Source organism: Microcaecilia unicolor, chromosome 3 (assembly GCF_901765095.1).
Source record: "Microcaecilia unicolor chromosome 3, aMicUni1.1, whole genome shotgun sequence".
NCBI lineage: Eukaryota > Metazoa > Chordata > Amphibia > Gymnophiona > Siphonopidae > Microcaecilia > Microcaecilia unicolor.
In genome coordinates this window covers 474906273-474922492 of record NC_044033.1, presented here as the reverse complement: position 1 = coordinate 474922492, position 16220 = coordinate 474906273, and the positions used below count along the sequence as shown (strand labels likewise).

At 43.0% G+C, this 16220-nt stretch overlaps 1 protein-coding gene across 1 annotated transcript in view; it reads left to right on the top strand.

The window, feature by feature from the left end:
• The window catches only part of COL9A1 (collagen type IX alpha 1 chain), a 285908-nt gene that overhangs the window by 189025 nt on the left and 80663 nt on the right, over nt 1-16220 (top strand). Inside the window, exon 26 of the mRNA XM_030199004.1 lies at nt 11087-11131. Within this exon, the coding sequence (XP_030054864.1) occupies nt 11087-11131 (45 nt within the window). The remainder of the gene's footprint in view (nt 1-11086; nt 11132-16220) is intronic.

The following is a 16220-nucleotide window of genomic DNA, read 5'->3' as shown; positions in this document are numbered from 1 at the left end:
CAGCTACTGTGGTTTTCTACATATTTACAATGAATACATGAGAGAGATTAGTTTGCACTGCCTCCACTGTGTGCAGACCTATCTCAAGAATGTTCATTGTACATACCCTGAAAACCAAACTAAGTGAATTTTGGAGCCTTATCAAGAATCTAAGATCTATAGCCTACTGAGGAGCTATAGCAAATAACAGAAAAAAACCCACTGTCCAGTATAAAGTCATATACTAGTACTACTACTAATAGCATTTATATAGCGCTACCAGACGCATGCAGCGCTGAACACCTGACATAGAGAGACAGTCCCTGCTCAAAGAGCTTACAATCTAGATAAAACAGACAGACAAGACATTACAGGCAAGGGAATTACAGGGTAAAGAGGAACAGGGGAGGAGGAGGGCAAATGAGTGGAGGAGGGCAATCTTCAAAATGTTTTTACAGAAATTATTTTTTTGTGCTCATGTCATACAGTGGCACCAGCCCAAACATTCAGGTTATGGTAGCCAACTGTTTCAGTTTAATCATTGCACAAAAGAAGGGGGAAAAAAGATAGAAGGTAAAAACATAAGGAAAGCAGGATACCGGAGTCAGTCACTGAGACCAACACGCAGCACTGAGGAGATATAGGTAGCAATAAAAAAACAAGGAAAGAATAAGCCAAGTCAAAAAAGGGAAGAAGAAAGAGACCAATATGGTTCCCTAAAGACATAGCAAAATTGTAAAAGCATTAAAAAAGAAATACTACTACTACTACTACTACTATTTAGCATTTCTATAGCGCTACAAAGCATACGCAGCGCTGCACAAACATAGAAGAAAGACAGTCCCTGCTCAAAGAGCTTACAATCTAATAGACAAAAAATAAATAAAGTAAGCAAATCAAATCAATTAATGTGAACGGGAAGGAAGAGAGGAAGGTAGGTGGAGGCAAGTGGTTACAAGTGGTTACGAGTCAAAAGCAATGTTAAAGAGGTGGGCTTTCAGTTTAGATTTAAAGGTGGCCAAGGATGGGGCAAGACGTAGGGGCTCAGGAAGTTTATTCCAGGCGTAGGGTGCAGCGAGACAAAAGGCGCGAAGTCTGGAGTTGGCAGTAGTGGAGAAGGGAACAGATAAGAAGGATTTATCCCTGGAGCGGAGTGCACGGGAAGGGGTGAAGGGATGGACGAGTGTGGAGAGATACTGGGGAGCAGCAGAGTGAGTACATTTATAGGTTAGTAGAAGAAGTTTGAACAGGATGCGAAAACGGATAGGGAGCCAGTGAAGGGTCTTGAGGAGAGGGGTAGTATGAGTAAAGCGACCCTGGCGGAAGATGAGACGGGCAGCAGAGTTTTGAACCGACTGGAGAGGGGAGAGGTGACTAAGTGGGAGGCCAGCAAGAAGCAGATTGCAGTAGTCTAAACGAGAGGTGACAAGGGTGTGGATGAGGGTTTTGGTAGAGTGCTCGGAAAGAAAGGGGCGGATTTTACGGATGTTGTAAAGAAAGAAACGACAGGTCTTGGCAATCTGCTGGATATGAGCAGAGAAGGAGAGAGAAGAGTCAAAGATGACCCCAAGGTTTCGAGCTGAGGATACAGGGAGAATGAGAGAGCCATCAACAGAAATAGAAAACGGGGGGAGCGGGGAGGTGGGTTTGGGGGGGAAAATGAGAAGCTCGGTTTTGGTCATATTTAATTTCAGGTGGCGTTGAGACATCCAGACAGCAATGTCAGACAAGCACGCTGAAACTTTGGTTTGGATGCAAGGTGAGATATCAGGGGTAAAAAGGTAGATTTGGCAGTCATCAGCATAGAGATGGTAGGAAAAGCCATGGGATGAGATTAATGAACCAAGGGAAGAAGTGTAGATAGAAAAGAGGAGGGGACCAAGAACAGAACCCTGAGGTACGCCAACAGGCAGAGGGATAGAAGTAGAAGAGGATCCACCAGAGTGTACACTAAAGGTGCGGAGGGAGAGGTAGGAAGAGAACCAGGAAAGGACAGAGCCCTGGAATCCAAGTGAGGACAGGGTATCGAGAAGTATGCTGTGATCAACAGTGTCAAAAGCAGCGGAAAGATCAAGAAGAATGAGGATGGAATATTGACCTCTGGATTTAGCCAGTAATAGGTCATTGGAGACTTTAGTAAGCGCAGTTTTGGTTGAGTGGAGAGGGCGAAAACCAGATTGTAGTGGGTCAAGAATAGCATGTGAGGAAAGAAAATCAAGGCAGCGGCGGTGAACAGCACGCTCAAGTAATTTGGAGAGAAAAGGAAGGAGGGAGATGGGTCGGTAATTAGAGGGACAAGTAGGGTCGAGTGAAGGCTTCTTAAGGAGAGGTGTGACCACAGCATGTTTAAAGGCAGCAGGGACAGTCGCAGTGGAAAGTGAGAGGTTGAGAATGTGACAGATAAAAGGAATAAGAGCAGGAGAGATGGCATTAAGAAGGTGGGTGGGAATGGGATCAGAGGAACAGGTGGTACATTTTGAGGAAGAAAGGAGAAGTGTATTTTCCTCAATAGTAACTTCAGGAAAGGAGGAAAGGGAATGAGGGGAAGGAGAGACAGGGGAACGGACTAGTGGAGGGAGAGGTGGTGAGGTAGAGAAAGCAAGGTTTATCTTTTGAACCTTGTTGTGAAAGAATTCAGCAAGGGTCTGAGGAGATAATGAAGGGGGAGTTGGGGGAGGGGGCACCTTGAGGAGAGAGTTCAATGTGGTGAAGAGAAGTCCAGGATTAGAGCCAAGAGAGTTGGTCAGTTGGATATAATAATCCTGTTTGGCGCGTAAAAGAGCAGATTGGAAGGAGGTCAGCATGAACTTAAAGTGTAAGAAATCAGCAAGGGCCCGAGATTTCCGCCAGAGGCGTTCGGCGGAGCGGGTACAGGAACGTAGGTAGCGGATATTAGAAGTCAGCCAAAGTTGGGGTTTTGTACGCCTTACAGGGCGGGTCATCAAAGGTGCAAGAGTGTCTAAGGCAGAGGATAGAGTATTGTTGTAAGAAGAAACAGCCTCATTGACAGACGTGGATGGTGCCACAGTAGAGAGGAGGTTTGAAACATGGGAGGATAGAGATGAATGGTCAATATCGTGAAGATTCCTAGATAAATTAGATAAGATAGGACGGGACTGGGAGGGAGGAGATTTAAGTGTGAAAGTTATAAGATGGTGATCAGAGGAGGGAAGATCAGAGGCAAGGAAACTAGAAGGTGAACAGTTGGAGGAGAAGATGAGATCAAGACAGTGACCATTTTGATGAGTGGGGGAGGTGGAGCATAGTTGGAGATTAAAGGAGGACGTTAAAGCGAGTAACTTGGAAATATAAGAGTTGGAAGGATCATTAGCAGGAATATTAAAGTCACCAAGGATGAGAGAGGGGGAGGAAGGATCATGGAAGAAGGCAAGCCAGGCGTCAAAGTCACTGAGAAAGGATGAAAGGGACAGAGGGATGCAGAAAAAGCGGCTAAATGAGAAGAGACTCAAATAGAAAAATATTATCCTTTCAATAAATGTAGTTCACAAAAACGTAATAGTTGTATAAAGTATGAAATACAAATTCTAAAACAACCGTCCTTTTTGGACGCTGTTCACCGGCAGCCTGCCGGAGTCGAGTTCCTGACCACTTGCGGTAGCTGAACATAAGAACCTAAAGACGCTATAATTAGCAAAACGTGATAATGTCAGGTCCTTTAGTGACTTATGAAGAAGTTGAGTAAATTGAAGGACGACTTCGTTTAAAATCCAGAAGAGAAAATGCCTGGATTGGAGAGTGAACAATATAAAAGCATGTTACAATCTCACTAAACCGAAAAGTGGATTTTGTTGTAGCTACTCAGACTTTATGATACAAATTGGGGACACCGGTGTGTGGAGTTTTGAATTGCAGTGTTTGAAAGCTTTAATATTGAGGTATCTGCTGGACATTTATAATCAACTATTCTGCAGAAATAGCCCTTCCTTGTATGATTTTCAGCGGTGGACAATATGCAAGATTAAGAGACTGCTTTAAGAACATAATAAGTAAAGCTGTGTTAGTTTGTGAGAAATTAGTTTCAATGCTCTATATTTGTGACATATATAGCTCAAGAATATTTTTAATATAATGTGAAGTGTGAATGAGAGTGAATGGTGTGGTATTAATGTTCTATATAATATTGTGTAATACAGTAATAAGACTTAATAAAGATTAAAACTGTTTGTTATTCAATTCCGTTGTTTTAGATTTTGTATTCAATAAATGTAGGAGATAAAACCTTTAGATACATGAGGGAACGTCTAATACCAAAGAGGTATTAATGAAGAAAGAAGAAAAAAAGTAAGATTAGCGATTTGGATTTAGGTTTAATTATTCACTTTTCCAAGTTTGAGTTCAAAGCAAGTTATAGTCAATTTGAATAAATAATTCTCTGTCCCAGACAGCTTACAATCTAAGGACCTTATTTACTAACCTATGTTAATAGGAATTAATGCAGTTTAATGCACATCCTATATAATAAAATGCACCTGCAACATTCTGAAACCAAGAAAGTGAAGCCTTCAAGCCTTGAAGCATTCCTGCAACGTTCCGGAACTATGTGTCGTCAATGGAGGAGATGGAGCCTTACAGAGCGCACAAATGCTTCAAGGCTTCACTTTCTCACACATACACACTCACTCTCTGTCTGTCACATACACTCTCTCTTACACACAGACTCACACACACACACTCTGTCTCTCACACACTCTCTCTCTGACACAAACACACACACACACACACACTCTGTCTGTCTCTCCCTCACTCATTCTCTCTCACATACACACTCCATCTCTCACCCACACACTCTCTCTCAAACATACACACTCCGAGGAAAGGGGGGCATGGAACACGCTGGGGAGGAGAGGGAGGGGGGCATGGAACTCGGAGGGAAGGGGGGGGCCAAGAACTCGGAGAGGCAGAGAGGGAGGAGAGGAGAGGGAGGGAGGGAGGGAGGGGGGCCTGCACCTCGGACGGAAGGGGGGCCTGGAACTCGGAGGGGAGGAGAGGGAGGGAGGGAAGGAGGGGGTCATGGAACCTCGGAGCCCCACACACACACACTCACTTTCTGTCTCTCACATACACTCTCTCTCATACACTCCATCTCTCTCTCACACACACTCTCCCTCTCACACACACACACACACACACACACACATACACTCTGTCTCTCACACACTTTCTCTCTCTCTGACACAAACACACACACACTCTGTCTCTCACTCACACACACACTCCATCTCTCACACACACTTTATCTCTCACACACACACTCTCTCTCTCAAACATACACACTCCGAGGAAAACCTTGCTAGCGCCCGTTTCATTTGTGTCAGAAACGGGACTGTTTTACTAGTTAAATAATACAACCTACATTCTAGATGGTGTATATTGTATTTAGTTTAGGTTTTGACAGATAAAGGCAAGCTGAAACTGTTCACTACTTTGCAGCAGGAATTTCAGCTTCCGGCCTCTCAATATTTTGCCTACTTACAATTAAAACACTATATTTCGTCATTAGAGTGGACTGATTTAATTAAAGATGTCCAAGAGACACTGTCTGATGCGTATACACTGGGATCACGAGAGAGAGTGCCTCTTACTTTTTATTACCAGCATTTAAAAGATACCACCTCGGATTTGAACTATGCCTTAGCTGCTGAATTAACACCTGAACTTTTCAAAATCTTTGTTTTACGGATTTAAAAAATGTCAGAATCCATGTTGTTGCAGGAATGTTTGTACAAATTTGCCCTAAGACTTCATATTTCCCCATATAGAGCATTTAAGTCTGCATGGGCTAGCAATGATTCCTGTTTGAAATATGTGTGTGTGTGTGGGGGGGGGGGGGGGGGGTCCAGCAACTTTGGGGCATATGTTTTGGAGCTGTCTTATTATAGCTTCCTTTTGGAGATCCATCCTGCATGCTCTTCTTTCATATTGGGATCGTGAGGTAACCTGTGATCCACGGATACTATTTGGGCTTTATATCTGCACTGACTCGGTACCTGCTAGATTTCTTAATTTTCTTCGAAAAGCACTACTTTTTTGGGTGAACGCAATTTTATTGGATTGGATGCAAGTGCATGGTCTGAGTGTTCAAACTTGGCGCTCTCTGTTGATTTTTCAAATGCGCATGGAATGTCAACAGATTCAATCACTGGATACTCCAGAGGGGGGGGGGGGGGGGGGGGGGGGAGTCTAGCAAATCTGGGAATCCTATGGTTAACGCTGCCTTCTTGAGGTCCAGTTGTTTGTTAAATTTTTAATTTACTTTGGTGTACAGCATCCTTTCTTACCTAATTTGGTAATGTGCGGGGATCACCTGGGGAGGGGGGGGGGAAGAGAGTAGGGATAGAATAAGGTTATGGTATGGTATTGCTTAGTTTCCTCACATAAGTTGTTTTGCTTCTGTGTTTCAGCAACGATTTAAACATAAATATTTACACAACTGAGACACCTTATGTTTTGTCTTGTGGGGGAGTGGCTATAAGAAATCAAGCCCTCCTCTGTTTTGTTGCTTATCTGTGTTCTTTATGCTCTGATTCATTTAATGGTTCAATAAAAATGAATTAAACATAATACAACCTACATTATTCTTAATGGGGCCTATTTCTGGACTATGCCCTGAACGCATATTAACTTGTCTTAATGTGCATTAACACATGTTAACTTATTTAACACGCATTAGGAAATGAAATCCTGAGATTATAGTGATTTGATATCTCACCTGGCAAGAGAAGAAGGACCAGCAGAGGTCACAAATCATAAATGAGTTCTTTTGCTAAGTAGATACACAAGAAGAGGAAATAATATATCTAAGACAGGATACAGATACATTCATGATTATGAAATTGTTGGAAATCCTATTTAGAGAAAATAAATAAGTGTAGATAAACTAATGGAATCTAATAGAGTACACTTCAGGGTAGCAAAAGAGCTCATAGAAATGTACTCTTTACAGCTGTGCTCAGTCTTTAGAGATGGAAGAGGTTATGACAGGGGTTCCCAAACTTTTTCGGTTCACGGCACCCCCACCCCGGCCACATGGGTCTCCAAATCCCCCACCCCCCCCAGCCACTGGATCTCCGCTCACCCCACTCCCAGCCACAAGGGTCTCCACTCCCCCCCCGCTACATAGGTCTCCACACCCCCCTTTCCCTTTAGCCCCCTTCTCTCACACCAGCACACCTTCCCCAAATCCAGCATCGCTCCTCCCTTCCTTCCTGCAGGTCCAAGATCACTGCCACTTCCTTCTCCTTCCCCCACCGCCACTGCAGTGCTTGCAGCTTACAATTTCGGGCCGTCCGCGATTCACAGAGGCACTCTGGGGCCTTCCCAGTATGCCGCGTCCGGCTCTCTCTGATGCAACTTCCTGTTGTGAGGGCCAGATGTGGCAGAGGGAAGTCCCTGCAGTGCCTGTGTGAAATGCGGACACCTGACAATGTAAGCTGAAAGCACTGCAGCAGCAGCTGCGGGGGAAGGAGAAGGAAGCGGCAGATGCTGGACCTGCAGAGGGGGAAAGTAGGGAGCGATGCGCCGCAGCACCCCTGAGAGTTCGCTGCGGCACACAGTTTGGGAACCACTGGGTTATGAGGAACTGGAGGAAAGTGTGCGTAGTCCCAGTCTGTTAACATGACAATAAAGTGTTTCAGTTGACTCAATAGAACGAATTCCGGAGACTAAAGATATGGAATTAACAACTTTTTTTAATAGAAACTTCTCATGAACAGCAAGTGGTACCTTCTATATTATCTTTGGGCACAGATTGAAATCTTATATTGAGAAGTTTTTTTCCTAAAAAAGATAATTCTTTTTGTGGTTTGAAAATGTGTATTTTCCAGACAAGAGCAACTCAGAAGACAGCAGTTTAGATTCTTTATCCTAGAGGCTCCAAATAGGGGCTACGTTTTTGTTGAAATATCCATGTAAAGTGTAATCAATTATAGGAATATTAAATATGTATTTTTTGAGGTTTCTCAACTATCAGTGTTTCTTGCTGATAAAGTACTGACAGGATCATCCCCCCCCACCACACACTTAGTATAACCTTTTCCTCTGTATTGTCTCACCAGTAGAGGCTGCTTAACTATAGACCGAACTGAGTGTTATGTTTCCTTTAATATTTGCTTTGGATATTGCTTCTTAATAGATAGTGCTTAACCCCCAATACGGTGGATTATGATTGTGAGAATTGTATTTCTTTTTCACTTATTAGATATATTTGTTTGAGCTAATTCTCTTCTAAATGTTGCTTTTCTGTTCAAGAGAATTCTTGTAAATGATTGTTAAAATTGCATGAAAATAAGTATGGCAATAGGAGTATACCTTTAATAGAGAACAGAGCAAAGATGTGAGTAGTGTATAGGTCCCAAGCAACATGCATTTAGAGATGAGGAATGTTTATTTGGTTTATGCTCATACCTTTTTCACTAGTATCTCAAGGTGAATTACATTCAGGCACACTGGGTATTTCCCTGCCCCTGGAGGTCCCACAATCTAATTTTGCACCTGAGGCAAAGGAGGGTTAAGTGACTTGCTCAAGATCACAAGGAGCAGCAGTGGGGCTTGAACTGGGTACACTTGGATATCAAACATGGTGCTCTAACCACAAGGCTGCCCCTCTACTCAAACAAACCTGACAGACTGTTGTCAGGTGACAAAATTAATATGGCTTTGATCTGCCCAGACTTTAGTAAGGCTTCTGATGCTGCTCCACATAGAAAACGATGAGAAAATTGTACAATACGGAGGGGGATAATATTATAGAGCATCTTCTGCATGTAAAGCATGTTTTATATGTGAAAAATGACTGATAAAACATTGCATCTGGGTATACATGCATAAAAAGTAAGTATACACTAAGATCTGTGTGCAGGCTTTCTTAAGGGTGCTTGGGTACAGCAGGGGTGGACTGGTGCATGTGCATTTCTAAAAAATAAAACATGCAGATACATGCATAAGAAATTTTTTTTTATAGCAGGTTGCTTAGGCTCGGAGGCCAAGCAGATGCCTATTTATAAAGACACGTGGAGGGGCATAATCGAACGGGGACGACCATCTCTAAGGGCGCCCATCTCTAAGGACGTCCTCAGGAAGGGGAGGGGAAACCTGTATTATCGAAACAAGATGGATGTCCATCTTTTGTTTCGATAATACAGTCGGGGACGGCCAAATCCCAACATTTAGGTCAACCTTAGAGATGGTCGTCCCCGGTTCTCAGCAATAATGGAAACCGAGGACGCCCATCTCAGAAACGACCAAATCAAAGCCATTTGGTTGTGGGAGGAGCCAGCATTCATAGTGCACTGGTCCCCCTGACATGCCAAGACACCAACCGGGCACCCTTGGGGGCACTGCAGTGGACTTCACAAATTGCTCCCAGGTACATAGCTCCCTTACCCTGTGTGCTGAGCCCCCCAACCCCCCCCCAAAAAAAACACACTCCCCACAACTGTACACCACTACCATAGCCCTAAGGGGTGAAGGGGGGCACCTACATGTGGGTACAGTGGGTTTTGGGTGGGTTTTGAAGGGCTCTCATTTACCAGCACAACTGTAACAGGTAGGTGGGGATTGGCCTGGGTCTGCCTGGCTGAAGTGCACTGCACCCACTAAAACTGCTCCAGGGACCTGCATACTGCTGTCAGGGAGCTGGGTATGACATTTGAGGCTGGCATAGAGGCTGGCAAAAAATATTTTAGGGTGGGAGGGGGTTGGTGACCATTGGGGGAGTAAGTGGTGGTCATCCCCGATTCTCTCTGGTGGTCATCTGGTCAGTTCGGGCACCTTTTTGAGGCTTGGTCGTGAAAGAAAATGGACCAAGTAAAGTTGGCCAAGTGCTCATCAGGGACACCCTTCTTTTTTCCATTATCGGCTGAGAACGCCCATCTGATAAGCACACCCCAGTCCCGCCTTCGCTACGCCTCCGACACCCCCGGGAGCTTTGGTCATCCCCGCGATGGAAAGCAGTTGAGTTCGCCCAAAATCGGCTTTCGATTATGCTGATTTGGGCGACCCTGAGAGAAGGACGCCCATCTCCTGATTTGTGTCGGAAGATGGGCGTCCTTCTCTTTCAAAAATAAGCTTGCTAGTTGTCTATGGGGCTCATTTTCGAAAGAGAAAAACATTTAAAAAGTGGCGTATAGCAGCACTTGGATGTTTTGCTTGCCAAAATGTTCAAATTACAAGAGAACGTTTTGGGGGGGCATGTTAAGGGCGGGATTTGAGCATTCCTAACACTTGGGCATTTTTCTGCCTTAATGGAACAAAACAAAAACGTCCAGGACTAAAACTAAAATGTTTTGAGCTAGACCTGTTTTAATGACTAAGCCACAAAAAAGTGCACTAAATGGAGGAATAAAGAAATGACCCCCTCCCACCCCCAAAGATGTGAAAGAAACAGTACATAACATGCCTCTATGACATCTTCAGACATTATGGCCAGTCCTATTAGAACAGCAAGTAGGTCTATGGAGTCGCTAGTGGTTGGTGCAGTGCACTATGGAGAAGGGAACCCAGGCCCATAGTTCACTCTAACTGTTACACTTGTGGTGGAATGTGTCAGCTCCCCAAAACCCACCAAAAAACCTACTGTACCCACATGTAGGTGACACTTACAGACATAAGGGCTATTGTAGTGATGTATAGTTGGGTACAGTAAGTTTTAGGTGGGTTTTGGAGGTCTCATTCTATAATTCAAGTGGGTAAGGGTGAGATGTGTATCTGGGACTTTTAATGTGATGTGCACTACAGTGCCCCCTAGGGTGCCCTACTGCTCTGCTCAGATGTCTGTGTGGCCAGTCTATTAAGAATGTTGCCTCGTGGCTTGATTTTCTGTGTTTTTCACTAAGATGTTTTTTTTCAAAAATGGTCCAAAAAGATAGATGCATAGAGCACAAAGACATCTAGCAAGTGGCCATTAAAAAAAAAAATAAAGATAGCTGTTTTGAAAGTTGCTATTTTCGCCACCTCAGATGTCATATCGAAAATGCCCGTTCATGTGTCTTTATAAAATACCAGTACAAAATCAGCTGAAATTGTGGCTAAAATATGACTGCAAATATGTTACAAATAATATCTGTAATATGTACATATTTATTTTTAGGGTTTGCCTGGAAACCCCGGTCTAAAAGGCATACCTGGTGAGAAGGTAAATATCTTTTCATAGTAACACAGTATATGATGGCAGCTAAAGATCCACATGGTCCATCTAGTCTGCCCAATAAGGTGGTCAGAGCCATATCTGCCACTCCATGCAGGTTACACTCTATCATGATCAAATATTGGTTTAACAAATAGGACAGTCACACAGTCATGGAAGAGTGGTTCTATAATTTTGGATAGTCACATTCATTGTCAATACGTGATTAAACTAACGATCAAACAATGTTGCAATTTGACATTTTACTTGCTATCAACCTTTAGGTGAATGTGACACATAAAAAAAACCACAGATTTGCTTGATCTGTTCCTGTTATCCTTGGATCATAGTGGTCCTATTTCCCAGTCGCTGGAGTTGCCATGAAAGCCCATTCCTGCTCATCCATAATCGGGATACAGTTCGTAAAAGTCTACCCTGTTTTGCCATATTTGGGACACAGACCATAGAAGTCTGCCCAGTACTGACCTTACTTTCCTATTATTGGAATTGCCGTCTAAGCACTGACAACGCTTCCATCCTTTTTCCATATAAGGATTCTTTACATTTATCCCATGCATTTTTGAATTCTCTCACCATTTTAATCTTTACTTCCTCTCCTGGGAGGGCATTCCAGGTATCTAACACCCTCTCCATGAAAATGTAGTTCCTGATGCTACTTCTAAGTCTACCACCCAGTAATCTCAATCCATGTCCTCTAGTTCTACTACTTCCCTGTCTCTGGAAAAGATTTGTATGTATACTGATATCTTTCAAGTATTTAAATGTCTGTGTCACATCTCCTCCCCTCTCCCTTCTCTTCTCTAGGGTATGCATATTCAGCTCCTGAAGTCCCTTCTCATACCGCTTTTGGTACAAACCCCATACCATTTTTGTGCTCTTCCCGGACTGCTTCTTTTATGTCCTTAGCTAGATACGGCCTCCAAAACTGAACACAGTACTCCAAGCGGGGTCTCACCAATGACTTGTATAGGGGCATTAACACCTCTTTTCTTCTGCTCATTATACCCCTCTCTATGCATCATTCTGGTTATAGTCACCACCTTGTCACATTGTTTCACTGCCTTGAGATCTTCAGACACTATCACCCCAAGGTCTCTTTCTTGAACCGTCTGTCAGTTTCTCACTCCCTATCTCATACGTCTCCTTTACATTTCTACACCCCAGTGTATCACTCTGCACTTGTTTGCATTAAATTTTGACTATAGCAAACTTCTTCAGAACTGCATGGAGCAATATTATAATAGAAACTAAATAATTCAAATTGCTCTACCTCATTAGGAAAAAGATGAGAAAAAGAACAACTATGTTTTCAATTATTACAATTTAAATATAGCCTCATACGTCCAGGGTACCTTTATAGAAACTTAGGACACCACTGACTGACATTCATCATAGGCTACCACCACCTGCCAAGCGTTACAGAGAAAAACTCTCCTATTAAAAATGAGAGAAAAGTCTGTAGTGCTACGGCATATGGGACTATCAATTTAATAAACACAGGTTCAAAAACTCATCAATCCTAATTCGACCCCTTTACAAAAGATTTTTTAAGGGTCAAAATGAAAAGAGAAGAAAATGTAAATATCGCAAAACCTTGGGGTACATTTGCCGGGTACAAATATAGTCACTTAGCTTTTGCCCAAAAAGAGCTCCATTAAAGGTGAATTCACTTCATTTCAGTGTCCATAGTTGTATCTTCTTAAACTCGACATGTAACTCCCACTCTTTCTCATATAAATTCCTCGACAGGATTAGGACTCCTACTGTTTCGATTTCTTCATCAGGAGAAACAATAAGAAAACTTCATACACAGAAATGTATGAAGTTTTCTTATTGTTTCTCCTGATGAAGAAATCGAAACAGTAGGAGTCCTAATCCTGTCGAGGAATTTATATGAGAAAGAGTGGGAGTTACATGTCGAGTTTAAGAAGATACAACTATGGACACTGAAATGAAGTGAATTCACCTTTAATGGAGCTCTTTTTGGGCAAAAGCTAAGTGACTATATTTGTACCCGGCAAATGTACCCCAAGGTTTTGCGATATTTACATTTTCTTCTCTTTTCATTTTGACCCTTAAAAAATCTTTTTGTAAAGGGGTCGAATTAGGATTGATGAGTTTTTGAACCTGTGTTTATTAAATTGATAGTCCCATATGCCGTAGCACTACAGACTTTTCTCTCATTTTTAATAGGAGAGTTTTTCTCTGTAACGCTTGGCAGGTGGTGGTAGCCTATGATGAATGTCAGTCAGTGGTGTCCTAAGTTTCTATAAAGGTACCCTGGACGTATGAGGCTATATTTAAATTGTAATAATTGAAAACATAGTTGTTCTTTTTCTCATCTTTTTCCTAATGAGGTAGAGCAATTTGAATTATTTAGTTTCTATTAAATTTTGACTGCCAGACCTTAGACCATTCTTCTGATTTTTGTAGATTCCTTCTCATGTTCTCTACTCCCTCTGTAGTGTCCATTTGGTCAGATATTTTTGTGTCATCCACAAATAGACAAACCTTTCTTTCTAATCTTTTGGTATTGTCACTGACAAATTTATTAAATAGAATCAGTCCCAGTACTGATCCTCTATTCACCTTCCTTTTCGTTGAATTAACTCTATTCACCACCACCCTCTGTTGTTTGTCAGTCAACCAATTTCTTAACTAGTTCACCACCTTGGGTCACCTTAGCCTGCTCAGCTTATTCAGAAGTCTTCTGTGAGGAACCGTATCAAAGGCTTTGCTGAAATCCAAGTAGATTACATCTAGCGCATGTCCTTTGTCTAGTTTTCTGGTCACCCAGCCAAATAAATCATTCATATTTGTTTGACACAGCTTTCATGTGGTAAAACCATGTTTTCTCAGATCTTGCAACCCATTAGCTTCTAGGAAGTTCACTATGCTTTCCTTCAGCAGCATCTCCATTAGTTTTCCAACCATTGAAGTGAGGCTTACTGGCCTGTAATTTCCCACTTCTTCCCTGTCCCCACTTTTGTGAAGAGGGACTACAGCTACTCTTCTCAATCTCTTATAACCACTCCAAAGATCTATTAAATAAATCCTTATGGGGTCCTACCAGGATTTCTATGGGTTCCCTCAATATTCTGGGATGTTTCCCATCTGGCCTCATGACTTTGTCCACTTTCAGTTTTTCAATCTGTACATAAACACTTTCTTTCATGAATGGTGCAATATCCTCTCCATTCCTATATATGTTCTTCGCATATGTCCATGGTCCTTCTCCAAGATTCTCATCTGTGAACATAAAACAGTTGTTTATCACATCTGCTTTTTTCTCATCACTCTCCACATACAGGTCTCAGCATCTTTTATTCTTACAATTCCATTTCTAGCCTTCCTCCTTTCTCCAACATATCTGAAAAAGTCTTGTCACCCATCTTTAGTCATTTTTTTCTTTCTGACTGTGCTTTTGCTAACTGTATTTCCCTATTCAGTTCTTTGAGGTTTACCTAGTAGTTTTGTCTGTGTTCCTCTTGTGTTTGTATATATTTCTTAAATCCCACCTTTTTTGCCTTCATTTTTTCAGCCACTTGTTTGGAAACCATAAAGGTTTTCTTTTTCTCTTTTGTTTACCTTCCTTACTTAGGCGTCTTTTACTAAAGCTTAGCTCGAGTTATCTGCATCAGGGTCCATTTTATTCCTATGGGCCCTGCTGCAGATAACTCAAGCTAAACTTTAGTAAAAGACCCCTGTTTTCATATTAATAGCTGATTTCAGCTTGTACCACTGCCCTTCTACTTCTTCTATCTCTACCCAACCTGTCAGCTGTTTCATCAGGTGCTCCCCCATTTTATTAAAGTCAGCATGTTTGAAATCACATACTTTGTCTGCGCTCTGCTTTAGCTCTTATCAAACCATATTGTGTGATGGTCACATACAGTAAAACCCATCAGTTTCTGATTACTGTTGGGTTTATAGATAGTTGCAATATTACTTAGATTGCCTATTGCCAGATACCCATTATAAATAGCTATCTTAATAATTCTAAGATAATAAAGAATTTTATTTATTTGAAAGGATTTATAATCGGTTCATCATGATGCCTAAGTGGAGTACAACCACATCTACTATAATAAAACTCACCCTCAACGTTCTGAGGACACTGACGTCAGTGAAGCCAAGCCCTGACTTCCTTCAAAAAGGTTCGAAGGTTCGTGATGGTGAAGCCACCAAAATCGCTCCGGGCCCCGCCCTCGAGGGCGGAGCAATGGCAGAACAAAGAAGGGGGAGGGAGGCAGGGATGCGGGGGGGGGGGGGGGGGGGGGGGGGAAATCGCTCCGGGCCCTGCCCTCAAGTCAAACGTCATGACGTTGGGGGCGGAGCAATGGCAGAACAACGAAGGGGTTTGCCAGGGAGGGAGTAGGGGGAGGGGTGTTGGCGACGAAAACCTTGCTAGCGCCCGTTTCATTTGCTCTGAAACGGGCCTCTTTTACTAGTTTATATATAAATCAATAAAACAAATAGAAGTATGTGAAAGAAAAGAGAACAATATAATGATTAGCCAATGGGATTTCTCCATTCCTCTGATCTTTGTGAGACTATATCTTAGGCAACTCTGTTCTATCATATCACTAGTAAATCAGGCCTGTTTCTGACACAAATGAAATGGGCGCTAGCAAGGTTTTTGTCGGAGTGTGTATATTTGAGAGAGTGTGTGTGAGAGTGACTGTGTGTGAGAGAGAGAGAGAGTGAATGTGCGAGTGTGTGTTTGTGACAGAGAGAGAGTGAGACTACTGTGTACAAGTGTGCCTGCTCTGTTCCCTGCCCACCCCTCCAGCCACCCAACGATTCTTCTCTCTCCCCTGCTCCCCCTGCAGCCACCCAGCGATTATCCTTTTTCCTTGGCCTCCCCCTGTATCCACCCAGGCATGCTCTTCTCTCCCCTGCCCCCTGCAGCCACCCAGCGATTCTCCTCTCTCCCCTGCCCCCCTCCTGCCACCCAGCGAGTCTCCTCTGTCCCCTGCTTCCCCTCCAGCCACCCAGTGATTCCCCTCTCTCCCCGGCCCCCCCTCCAGCCACCCATCGATTCTCATCTCTCCCCTGCCCCCCCTCCAGCCACTCA